Source organism: Vombatus ursinus, unplaced genomic scaffold (genome assembly GCF_900497805.2).
Source record: "Vombatus ursinus unplaced genomic scaffold, bare-nosed wombat genome assembly UNPS02014812.1, whole genome shotgun sequence".
Taxonomy (NCBI): Eukaryota; Metazoa; Chordata; class Mammalia; order Diprotodontia; family Vombatidae; genus Vombatus; species Vombatus ursinus.
The window spans coordinates 104,888,684-104,901,967 of NW_020954590.1; the positions used below are offsets into that span (position 1 = coordinate 104,888,684).

The 13,284-nt window shown below is 36.1% G+C and overlaps 1 protein-coding gene across 1 annotated transcript in view; it reads right to left on the bottom strand.

The window, feature by feature from the left end:
* LOC114054282 (zinc finger protein 704) overlaps positions 1-13,284 on the bottom strand; it is a 334,268-nt gene that overhangs the window by 235,674 nt on the left and 85,310 nt on the right. Inside the window, exon 2 of the mRNA XM_027877476.1 lies at positions 6,585-6,826. Coding sequence (XP_027733277.1) covers positions 6,585-6,826 — 242 coding nt within the window. The remainder of the gene's footprint in view (positions 1-6,584; positions 6,827-13,284) is intronic.

Consider the following 13,284-nt stretch of genomic DNA (forward strand, 5'->3'; position numbering starts at 1 on the left):
CAAAACAAATAGTATAGTTTGGTTCATTTTATTCTTCTAACAGCAGACTGATATTCTGTAGTATTCTAATAAACTGCTGCTAGGTCTGGAAAATTTTTGGCTAATTCTTTCCTCTTTCCTTACTGCAACTGGTTTGCTAATAGCTTCCTTTAACTGTAGAGTTATAATTAGAAGACAGTCACTGCTTTGCATAATCAAATTGTAATTGCTGTTTGGGTGAAATCCAACCAAATTAAGCATCAGTATCCTCCAAAAATACAAAGTCTGGCAAAACAGAGTAACAAATGCCATGCTCTAATAATTTGAGTTATCCAAGAATGCTTGTTTCACTGCTAATGTTTTTAAAGGATGGATGGCATATAGATTTGGAAGAAAATTTTCTAGTTAAGAGCTAATAGCTTCAATCAATATTCAATATCAGAAAAAAATCATTCATATATGTATACATTTCAATACATTCAAAATCTCATTTATAAGGGCACTCCTGCTGGTGCAGATCAAAATATTTTTGCATCCTGTATGATTCCTGTCTGTTTTTCTGAAAAGCCTCCACAAAGGATGTAGTTAACATACTGGAGGCCTTGCTCTGGTTTATATGTGTATACCTCTCTCCCTTTTTCAATGCATGTATGCATATATAACTATTAAGCTATAAAAATAAACACATACATGCATACAAACATATATGTCAGGTACAATGTTGCATAATATCAGGCTAGGAGTCAAGAAGACCTTACTTCTAATGCCAATGGTTCTGACACCCTGAGCAATCATTAATTTCCTTATGCCTCAAACAACTCCCTGGGATTTACCTACTAAGTCAGGGTCAGGATTTACTCTCCATAGGTGATATGGGTTCCAACACTGATAAAATCATGGATCTTTTGTGAAAATGTGAATACAACATGCATGTCTATGTCAACAGTCACACACATAAAGCCATATCCATATATATGAAGAGAGGGAGTACATGTATACACAACATACAAACTACACGTGTTTGTCATAAAGAAGGGATAAACAATGTACTAGAGGAATTAAATGAAGGGAAAGATCACTTCCACGCCTCGGGTAGGAAGCTGTTGCGGGTGGTAAGGGTGAAGTTGTAGAGAAGCATCTACACCTATGAAACGCCAGGCATTGTGCTAACTCCTTTACAGATAGGATCTCTTTTGATCCTCACAACAACTCTTCAAGTTACTTTTCCCATTTTACAGCTGAGGAAACTGAGGCAAAAAGAGGTTTAAGTGACTCACTTAGGGTAAGATAATGGTAAGGGGAGGCTTCTTGGAAGAAGTAGCATTTATCAAGAGCCACAGAGGTATCTGATCTTCCAAACAAAAAAAGAACACTCTGAGGGAAATGAGCATATTGGACAACCGAACTGGCTATTGTATCTTTATATAAATGTTCTCTAAGGATGGTGACGGCACCTGTAATTTTACTGCTGTGGGGAACACCTGGATGAAGACATTTCCACTTCCAACACGGGCAGACACTTTCTGTGTAACTTCCAGTTTTCAAGAGCTGTTTTCAAGACCACATACGTCTGGCTCTGAGGCTAACTTTCCAGCAATTCTGCCATGTTGCCTCTTAAATATTTTCTAACCCATATTAATAATAATAGATCACCTCTCTAGGGCACTTCAAGGTTTGCAAAATGCTTTCATCATTATCTTATCCTGGGCAAGTCACTTAAAAAAAACAAACTGCTATTTGCCTCAGTTTCCCCAATGGTAAAACAGGGCCTACCTCACAGGGCTGTTGGGAAGATTAAATGAGATCATATTTGTAAAGCACTTAGCACAGTGCCTGTGAACTAAGTAGCAAAGTATTATTAGTCTTATTTTACACCTGAAGACATTGAGCCACAGAGAAGTTAAGTAACTTGCAGCGTGTCACACAGCTAGGAAGAATCAGAGTAGAACTGAACTCTGGTCTCTTGACTCCAAATCCAGCACTCTATCATCATCATCATCATCATCATCATCATCATCATCATCATCATCATAATCATCATCATCATCATGTAAGGAGTTGGTTAAAGTAGAACTGATCAGTGACTTGATTAAAGAGACAGCATCTGATTCAAAATAGGAGTTTTGGTATATAATCTGAAAATTTTTAGGAAGAGATAAAGATCACAGGATTTAGAACTGGAAAGAAATCATCTTGTCTAATCTTTTTGTTTTTACAGCTAAAGACACTGAGGCCCAGAAGGGTAAAGGACACAGGAAGCAAGTTAACAATGCCCAAGACTCAAACCTAAATCCTTTGACTTCTTCCTATTACTTCATCAGATAAGGAAGACTTTAGCAGAAGGATATACAAAGATAAAGGATCCAACCCTCTGTACATAAATGGTATGGATAAAAACTCAACTTGGTGATTACATAAAGGGCTTATGCAATTTATCAGTCAGTCTTCCTAGTAACTACCAATTAATGATGTGGGTTTGTTTTCTTACTTTTTTTTTGTTGATATTAGCATTTGTAAAGCATTCATCAAAAATTATTGGGTTATTTACAAATGTTTTCCTGTAAATCTTTCAGATTAGAAAAATAAGCCCAAGAATATCACACAATTAAGCTCCAAGTATATGTATTATTAATTAGTACTTTTTATCTTTATAAGTTTTAATAGCTGGAAACCCACCAGAACAATCAGCAGCTGCACACAGAGCTCACATACCAGTATTTGTTCTTGGGAGATTTTACCTCTAAATATTTGTCCAGTCATATAGCTGACTGGCAAGTAATTACTGAGTCTGAGGAATTAAGTGTCACAGAGGAATATGCCAAAAGAACAAAAAAACCCCGCAAAACTATGTCCTCTAAGAGATTTCAATATAGATAAAGTGAACAAAACACACATGTGAAATGTTATTAAGAGATAAGAGCAATATAATAAGTAAAAAAAAATATAGCAAAAAGTGTGTATAATCATTTAATTTAGCACTGCTTATATTACCTAATTTACAACATAAACTATTTACAAATTCTCCTTGGTCTGTAGAAAAGTATTCTTATTCTTTCTCTCCCCAGAAAGCATTAATAATAAAGTAACTCTAAGTCTAAAGGAGCTATTCAAGAAATACTAAAGCTAATTGAATTAATATGGAGAACACATTATTACAAAAGGAGTTTTCAATGAGTCACATTCTCCTAGTTCTGATAAAAGGTTAGCTATTTAGGAAGGCAGTAACCCTACTAAGATGATACCTTGCTGACTTGAAAAAAGTTAAAACCTCTCTTTCTAAGAGAGTCGATGAATAAACCCCAGCAACCATTTTGCATATGCATATTAAAGTGTTCCTTATAATTACAAATGCCACTTTCCTGGTAGAGTTTGCAATTTTCCAAATAGCACCGTTTTAAATGAGCATTTATTAAATGATATACAAGTCTTTGGAGATAGGAAGAGAAAAATAAAACAATCCCTGACCTCAAGGAGCTTAGCTTTATGGGGGGAAATAATATAACAAAGAACAGATACAAAGAATGCAAAAAATAGTACACACAAATATACGCAATAATATATACAATATATACAAATAATATATACACTATATACAAAGTAATTTCAAGGAGGCAAAAAGGACACTAAAAACTTAGGGGATCAAGTAGGTCTGTCTGTAGGAGGGAGTCCTGGAGTTGAGACTTGAAGGAAGCTAGGAACTATGAGAGGTGGAGGTGTGGTGGGAAAGCATTTCTGGAACTGGGGACTGCTTGTACAAAGTCATGGAGGCAGGAAATGCAATGTCCCAAACAGAAGAGTAAACAGCCCAGTCTGATTGGATGCAATAGAGGGTATGACCAAAGATAATATGAATGTAATCTCAGAAGATGGGTTGGGGATGGATTGTGAAGGGTTTTAAATACTAAAGATAAGCATTTGTGTTTTATCCTAGAGGAAGCTACTAAAACTTCTTGAGCAGAGAATTGATATGGCAATGCTTTTGTAATAATAACTGAAAGCTTTGGTGTTTCCTCTTATATAATAAATAAAATGTAGAAAGAGTGCCTGTCTCCTTAAAAGCTAATTTACTTAAGACAAAATTGTGATCTATGCAGAAGATAGAGGAAGATTTAACTGTCATAAACATACATTCTAAAGTTGACACAATAGCATGTGTTAATTTTAGGGACAAAAGAAAAATAATTTGAAAACAGACCATTACATTCACCAATTTCTTTATACTTTATCATTATCCAAGAAAATGATCAATTTATTTCATCATCTGTTTGCTAACCTGAAATTATTAAATTCACACCACAGTGATGAAATTGTTGGATTACCAGAAACCCCAAATGATGAAAATTCAACTAAAATTTCCTTTAAGGACTTAATAAGTGTAAATCACATCTTGTCACTAGAGTATTCTGCTGTACATTAATGGATTTAAAACCTAATTAATTTTTCTACATCATTCACCAGTCTTGCTATATAACCCTAGCTTGACTGTTATGCTTCTTAATTACATTTAGTGAATTTGAAAGGGTAGAAAAATATAATCAGAGAACACTGAAGAAATGAGAAATATACTGACTTTATCTCCTCCTTTCTTCTTTACCTCTCCCCTTTCAAAATATAACATTTCCTAACATGGTGCTTATAACAATAATAATAATACTAGTTGGCATTTATATAGTCACTTAAAGCTGGCACAACATTCTACATATTCAGTTTTATATGCAATTTAATAGCTTTAAGCTGCACTAAGACTTTTGGGACAACATTTGATTCTCACCACCACAGTAAGTACTACACTAAAGTAGCAAAGTGTACTTAGTACTTGTAGACCTGCAAAAACCTGAGACAAATGCCAATGGTGCATTAACAAATACAAAGAATGATGTAAATTAAATTAATTTAAATTCTAGTACTGTAATGTTGAATTGTCACTAAACTCCTTGACATTATTAAAATCTACTCTTTTCTTTCTTTAAAAGCTTAGAAGGAAAGAAAAGTAGAACTTAAGGTTTCAACTTTCTAATGTATAACTTTATGTGTTTTCTACTGAACAACCTATATTTACATAGTTCTTAGACGTGAAAGCAACCTGTAGTTACCAAATCCCCAGGGGAAAAAAAATTTGATCAATTGAAGAAAAAAAAACCCCAAACTTTACATACACTTTTTTTGAAAGACAAGCCACATGAAGAATTCTAAGTAGCTAAAAACATGTAGCAGGCATATGAGAATTTAACACACTTGAGTAATTTGGCAGCAAAGATGGGGAAAACAAAGTAGTTTGAAATTTTAGAAAGTCTTACAAATTTGGCAAGACAGCAGAACACTGAAAAACAACTTCTAGGGAAGTTACTTTTGAACTCAACCCAAAATAGATTTCAAACAATGAAAACAAGCTATCATCTTTCAGGTTTTTATCCCCACCTCAATGTACAATCCTCCCTGCCAATTTCTGAAACTTTCGCCAAATTAAACCAAATAATCTCCCTATTAGCAACAAAGAGATTAGAATACGAAAAGGGCATGTGTTGCTTTTTAAAGATTCTTATCCTTGAACTAGCTGTCAGAAATTCATCTGTTTAAAATTAAATCTTTTTTTTAATCTTAATGTTTTGCTAGAAAAGTTTTTGCAACAAAATATGGTGTATATATTAAAACTAAAGCAACTATCTGTGTTGTAGTGGCTCAAAGAGTACGTGAGATTTCTATTTGTTCTCTTTGATCAATCAATTTCTTTTAAACTATACCATCAGCATTTTAAAATCACATATTTCTTACCTGGATTTATTTTCTATTTCTTCTTTTGGTCCATTGTGATAATCTACAGTATATACATCTAAGCTTTGATGCAATTCCATTTAAGTCAATGCTCCTGAACACTTTATAGGTAAAGTAGTATAAGATAAAGTCAATAAGCCTTCTCAGATAGATTTCAAGGCTGGCTTGCCTTATAGTGAATTCTATGCTATAACTGAGAAGCAACATGGTATGGAGGCTAGAAGGCTGGCTTCAGAACCAGGAAGACCTGGGTTCAAGTACTGCCTCTGACAGGTAATGGTCGTGTGCCTCGGGACAAGTCACTTAACCTTTTAATGTGCCAGGCAACTCTCTATGACTATAAATTGCAGAGCAGGTCCAAATTTGCATTGGCAAAAATAGTCTTCTTACCTGTACATTCCCATCATCAATGAAATAACAGATCCAGTCTCTATTCCAATACCTAACATATTATCATAGAAAAAGACCAGCATGCACCCATTTTTATGCCTATATCTGCCCCTACACACTAAATCTGGGGGGGTAGATTTTCCTATTTTTATTCCTATTATCCCCTCATCTTAAAATATTGTTCCATCAGTATACCCATTCTACACAGGCTCCAACTACCCAGCCTGACTCCAGCTCAGACTCTGAAATGTAGAGCATCTCAAGAAAGAAATCTTTTGGCAAGAGGCTTTTGTTCATCATACTGGATGAGTGAAGAAGACGCTTTATCAGAACTTTTGAATGTTTTCCACATAATTACTAGGCCAGACCCATAGATATTTTTGGCACAATAAGCACTTAATAAACACTTGTTGGCTGAGTGGGTCTATGTTGGTCTTTCCTACCTTGCTGGAGGAACATCGATATTTGACGAAACAACTTTGCGTTTCTGTTCCAGGAGACAGATGGATCGAGTGTTCTCTTTTTCATGTTCAGGGACTCTGTGGGCTTTTTTGGTGTCAGCTGTTCTCACATCTTCTGCCATGGCCAAAGGGAACAATTGTTGATAGGATATTTTTTTACTAAAGTCACGTTTTAAGTCCTCCTGTTGAAAGGTGAAGGTCATTTCACGTTTAATGCTCCCGGCCTGTGAAATGAAACATAAAAATCATTAGTCATAAACATTTAGTCATCATCATTGTGCTCTATGCTTACACCAGTGTGAAGCAATGCAAAAGAAAGAAAAGGCACAGGCCACGCGTCTCAAAGAGCTTAATGCATATAAAGAATATATACATGAACAATGCTTAAGAACACTGACAAAGCAAACTACAAGTGAGCATAAATCAGCACAGCGCAAAGAAAGGATATACATTTTAAGCAGACTTAATGAAAGGTTGAGGGACAATTATATAAAATTTTCAAGAGAACATGAGCTTTGAAGATCTGAAGATATTAATCTTCTAAGAAAAAAATAACAGGTTTTTGGAAAAAATGATTTTGTCAGGAAAGGATGGAAGAAAGGGAGAGAAGAGGGAAGAAGGGAAGGAAGGAAGGGAGGGAAAAAAGAAGAAAAGGAGGAAAGCAGGGAGGGAAGGAGGAAGGAAGGAAGAATGAAAGAAATGGAGGAAGAGAGAAAGAAAGGAAGGAAGAAAGAAAAAAGAAAGAATGAAAGAAAGGAAGGAAATGGTATTCTTCCTTTTCCTGGGTATTAATCATTTTAATTTTTTTCTCTTCAAAATTTAATCTCCCTAGATGAAATAGCAAAATGGCATAAATATTCATTGAAACCTCACCAAATTGGACTCTACTAATTCAGAAATGTCTTTTGCTTACCTTCGCACTGTTTATGAATAATTTTTCTAAGTCAATTAAGAGTGGAAATAAGAATGTAGAGAGAATGTTCAACACTAGAAGGACCAGAATTTAAGAATACTTTGAAGGACCAAGTTGTGTCAATTGATACATGCATTTTTTTTATCCATAAGGCAAATAAAATAGAATGAAAACTTTTTATTTCACAGTAAAATTATAATAAAACTTTTGCATCAAGTTTTGTACCTGGTCCTTCTAGCAATTAACTAAACAAAAGAGCAAATCTAACCAAGGCCATAATTGCTAACTCAAGCTTTACCAGAGATGTTGAAAAGGGTATGTCATTCATTGACATAAAGAAATCTAATAAGTAAAGATCCTAAAAACCTCAATTAACAAATACAAGTTTAGAATAAAACTCCTCTTGAGGAGGATGGTGGAAGATTACAAGCCTTATTTCCTTATAAAATAAAGAGAACCATTAGAAAAAATTAAAAACAGCTTTGTGAAAGACCCACTAAGCAAGTCCATTCAGAGGGCATTTAAGGATCAAATTGGAACCAAAAAGGCAAAAGATAGAAGAGATCTTCAGAGATTTCAATAAAAAAAAACTTTCCTCACCATCAGGGACAAAGAAGTTCCAATATTTGGATTTTAACATCACTGTCTATAATGTGCTTCTAGTGAAAGTGTAAATGGCACTGACCAAAACTTAGTGCAAATATACTTAGAGAAGGACCTTGCTAGAGGCCAAACAATTTTGAGGATATTGTGAGAAAAACTTTATAAGTGTCTGAATGAGAGAAAGATACCAAAGCTGTGGAATAAATTTCAGATTTTGTTCTCACCCAAACATAAAATAACTAGCAATCTATATGCCTATTTATGAAAATAATCCATATACACATCGAAGCATCCTTGATGAGGGCATCAGTAGTGAACAAACTTTACCAGTGATAGTGCATAGCAGCCAACATTTTAAACTTACATAATTGACTGAAATATAGCTGTAGAGAACACAACATCCAACTGTACTTACTGTGCATTGACTTTAAAAAAAGCATCTGTCTCCTTATCACAAAATCCTACTTTAAAGGTTCTCCTCCAATATGTTAAAATAGTAAAGATAATGAAGTCAATAAACTTGCTTAGATGGGTTTGAAGGTCCACTTTAAGATTCCTTAAAAGTTACAATAGATATAAGCTTGTTTTACAATCTTCTGATCATTGATATCAAGCAAGACAAAAAAAGAGATGAATACTGGTTAAATGTTTCTCAGTATCATGCAGAATATTAGATTAAAGCCCAAGTGTAAGAGAGATGATGACTGCTCATTTGGTGATGTCCTCTATCATCTCTGGTTTGTGAAGGGAACTGAACTGATGGTCATGGAATCTCAAATCTATAGATAAAAAGAACTTCAGATGTTGGCTGATTCAAATCCCTCATTTTGTACCACAATGCCTTTTGTTCTGTTCTCCAGCTGAATGTAAGCTCCTTGAGGACAGGGATTATTATGTTTTGATATCTATTTCCCTTGCACCTGGCACAACGTCTCACATAGTAGACGTCTGACAAATATTTCTTTCGAATTGAACTGAGTAAGTGATTTACTTCCTGAGTGGGGCTATATAATTTTTTTCTTTAATAAAATGAAAATGGTTGCTAAATTCTGATCCTTAGTCACATTTTAGAAAGTAGTGTGCATTAGCTACTCCAGGGACTATTTCTCAGGTGTCTTATAGGCAAGACTGCTATGTTGGGAGCCAGATAACAGCTGCTAAAAGGGAATACCACTCATCCAGAGCTCACTGCACCTTTGTTATGAAGACCATGGTGTTAAATCATTTGTAGACAACATGCTTCCATGTTGAGGTTTTGAACATTGCAGAGCAGTGACCTCACTGGGTTGAGATTTTAACTAATGCTTTAACAAGGCTTTTGTAGCCTTGGGAAAGTTAATCTCTCTTGACCTGTCAGACTTTAGTTTTCTAATCTGTAAAGGAAGAGGGGGTGTGAACTACACGGCCTGCAAAGTCCCTTCCAGTTCTATATCTACGACCAATCACCTACTCAAAGTTCGCTCTTGACACAAGCCTTTGAGAAAAGACAGAGGAGGCATCATACTGTAGTGGAGGGTGTGCTGGATTTGGGGCTGGACGGCCATTTGAATCCCAGCTCTGTCACTTAACTGGCTGGAGGACTTCATGCAAGTCACTTAACCCTCTAGGTCTCAGATTCCTCATCTGTATAATGAAAGGGTTGGACTTAGATCGCATGTAAATTTCTTTCCAGCTCTAAATAGAGGATCCTATGGTGAAATTTGTCTTCAGAAATGTCCTTTATCATCTTTTAGTGTCCTTCATCCCCCCAAGGCAGGGCTATTCAAAATGCTGCTTAGCTGCCATGGTGATGGCCTCTAACTTCCTTGCCTCTCTCCTCTTGGCGGCACTCCACGCTCCAGAGCTTTCTTTATTTCCAGGTCTCATTAGCTGAATTATGTCCCATTCCTACAGAACCCTACCCTCTATTAGTTGACAAGAGGAATTACTAAATTGGTCAGAAAAACTTCTGTTGCTTTGCTAGCTTTTGATCTCATTCTTCTGCTCACAAACCCTCAGAGTCTCTATTGCCTCCTTTATGAAGTTCAAAGCCCTTTGCCTGGCAGTCAAAATACTCCACAGCTCTTTTCAAGTGCATTTCCTATCACTTCTTTCCATTCATACTCTAGCAAAATTGGACAGTTCTCGACTCTCTACTATACACCGTATTTTTCTACCACTGTTTTAGGTCAGGCTATTTCCTAGGACTGGGACTACCTCATGCCCTCTTTGCTGATTCCTAAATGTGTGTGTGTGTGTGTGTATGTGTGTATATATGTATGTGTGTGTGTGTGTGTGTGTGTCTGTGTGCGTGTGTGTGCCTGGGAAACTGGATCTCCCTATCTTACACTGGAAGCACAGTGGCCACTCATAGACCCAATCCGACTATCGATTGGCATGGTAGGTTTGACCTACTCTGTTTCTGACCTGGGCTAGTTTACCCTACTCTGTAGGCAATGTGGACCCCACCTTCCCCATGAGGATTCGCCATATATGTGCTAGACTTGGTTGGTTTTAGCTCTCTGTAGCTTGGCCTCCATAGTAGCAAGGATTACAGGAACGTACCACCAATACCAGCTACCCACACTTTAAAGACCAATTCAAATCCAACTTTCTCCAAAAGTCTTCCCTCTCTCCATCCCTGACTCTAAGTAATGCAAACTTCCTCTTATACCTTCTTCTGTAACTTTCTAATACCTTTAATGAGTAATACTGTGTACTATAGATATTTGTGTTGGTGTCTTATTCCCCTAAAGAACTATAAATTCTGAAAGCAACAGCATAGGTCTTATCCAAACTATGGATTGCTTAGAAACTAAGACAGTGCTCTGCAACCAACAGGTGCTTAATAAATGTTTCTATTGCATCTTAGCTAACTGTGTTATTCCACATAGCATATAATGCTTTTATAGTTAAAATTATTTATCTCCAGAAAAATGCTATAGAAACAAAATTTGGATGATGATTAGGAATAGAGACTGGACCCGTGATTCAACTAATATAGAGAACTCCCAGAAGAGGAAACTTCTTCAGCCAATGCAAGTTGGCACCTTATCTACAAGTTAAATACTTAAAGAGTTGCCCAGAACACTGAGAGGTTAAGTGACTTTTTCAGGGTCATTCAACCTATATGTATCAGAGGTGACACTTGAACCTAGGTCTTCTTGGCTTGGAAGTCAACTCTATCTTGTCTACACTGTCTCCCATAAAGCATCTTTAACGATGGCAATTTCTGGCACCATAACAGAATAAGAAGGGAGATTCCTTATGATCCTATCAGGTAACACTTAAAGTACTACAGGAATAGCCATTTAATAAACATTTTCTGAAGATAATAGTAATATGATTTTCTCATCTGCAGAGTGTCATAATGAGACCCAAACTGCTCTGAAGAATTCACCTATCACAAGGGGGAAAACCGAACTGATAAAAAATGTCTATGGCTCAGGCTACAATATGAAGTCGGGTGAATAATAAAGATCAACATTCAGGATGGAGGTCTTAGGCACTGAAAATGGAGCATGAGTTGGGCCCAGAAATGAACAAGAGAGCTGGCTGGATTATCTTTGGAAAATTACCCAGTTCTTTTCATAACATCAACATTTCTCCATAAAAACAAAGATCCAGACTTTTAATATTCTTTGGATGATATTGTAAGGTTGCAAGTCATAGAACACCACAAACTCCAAAAAAAACCAAAACAAAACAAGTTGAGTTTCACCTAAAATTCAATGGAAATGTGCATGGTGGGTGTGAACAGGCTCAGTCCCATTAGAAACAAGGAATTGTGAAAGAAAAGAAGTATAAAGGATATCATCAAAGAAATGAATGATATAAAAAAAGTCTTCTGGTTACCTCTGTTTCATTGAGAGAAGCAAAGACTCATCTTTTTTAATTGTTGTTGTTCATTTTTTTCAAACATATCTGACTCTTGGTGACCTCATTTGGGGTTTTCTTGGCAAAGATACTAATGTGGTTAGCTACTTCCTTTCCAGCTCATTTTATAGATGAGGAAACTGAGGCAAACAGGGTTAAGTGACTTACCCAGGGTCACACAGCTAGGAAGTATCTGAGGCCACATTTGAACTCAGGAAGATGAGACCAGCACCCTATCACTGTGACACCTAGCTGCCTTATGTTTTTAAATAGCAACATTTTTTTGCTGTTATACAGTTTTGATTCATGTATCACTACAGTTTCTGAAACTGAGGATCAATCAAAGGACAGTGAAGAAATTTAAGACGGGTACTGGCAAGCTGCAACATAATAGAGGTGAAGAATTAAGCCAGAGAAGCAGTGTAAGGGACATTATCAAAGAAACATATGACCAAAAATAGTCATGTGGCAAGAGCAAGAAATGAGGGACATTCACAGAGAAGTATTTTAGGTTATCTACTTTACAGGGAATACTGACAATTCATCAAAACTAACAATTTTACTGACTTTGGAATTAGTTTAGTCTAAAAAGCCTAAACAATTTTAGGAATTGCAATTTTACATCTTAGGCAAATCACTAACAACAATATTATTTTGGTGATATTGTATAGTTGCTACTCTTTGGCGTGAATTATTAGCATCCCTGAGATGTAGCTAAGTGGTACAGAAGATGGAGTGAGGAAGATGTAAGTTCAAACCTTGCTTCAGACACTTAACAGCTGTGTGACCCTGGGCAAGTCACTCACCTTCCCTCAGCCTTGGTTTCCTCATCTGTAAAATGAGGAGACTGATAGCACCTACCCCATAGGACTGTTGTCAGGATTAAATAACACATGTAAAGTACTTTGTAAAACTTAAAGCACTATATAAATGTTAGCTATCGCCATTATTAATGCCAAAAGTATAATTTCCCAAGGACAAGCCAGCCCATTTTCCTCTTCCTATTTAATCCTGGTCCCCACACATTATTCATTTACACTGTTTGGCCAAGATACTTATACTAATGGAAGATCTTTATAAGTTGTTCTTTCAATGGTGTATAATAGTCCAGACAACAGGCATTCTTTACCATTTGGTTTTTCCTTAGAACAAACTCTTCAGCTTGTTCTCTTACCATGTAACCAACCAACTTTTGGAAGCTCAGTGCCAGTCGCCCAGTAGGTGCCTGATAAATACTTGTTGAATGAATCCTATCAGATCATAGAAAACCCTGCATACCAGGCTAAGACCTCTGGACTTTATTCACTAGTG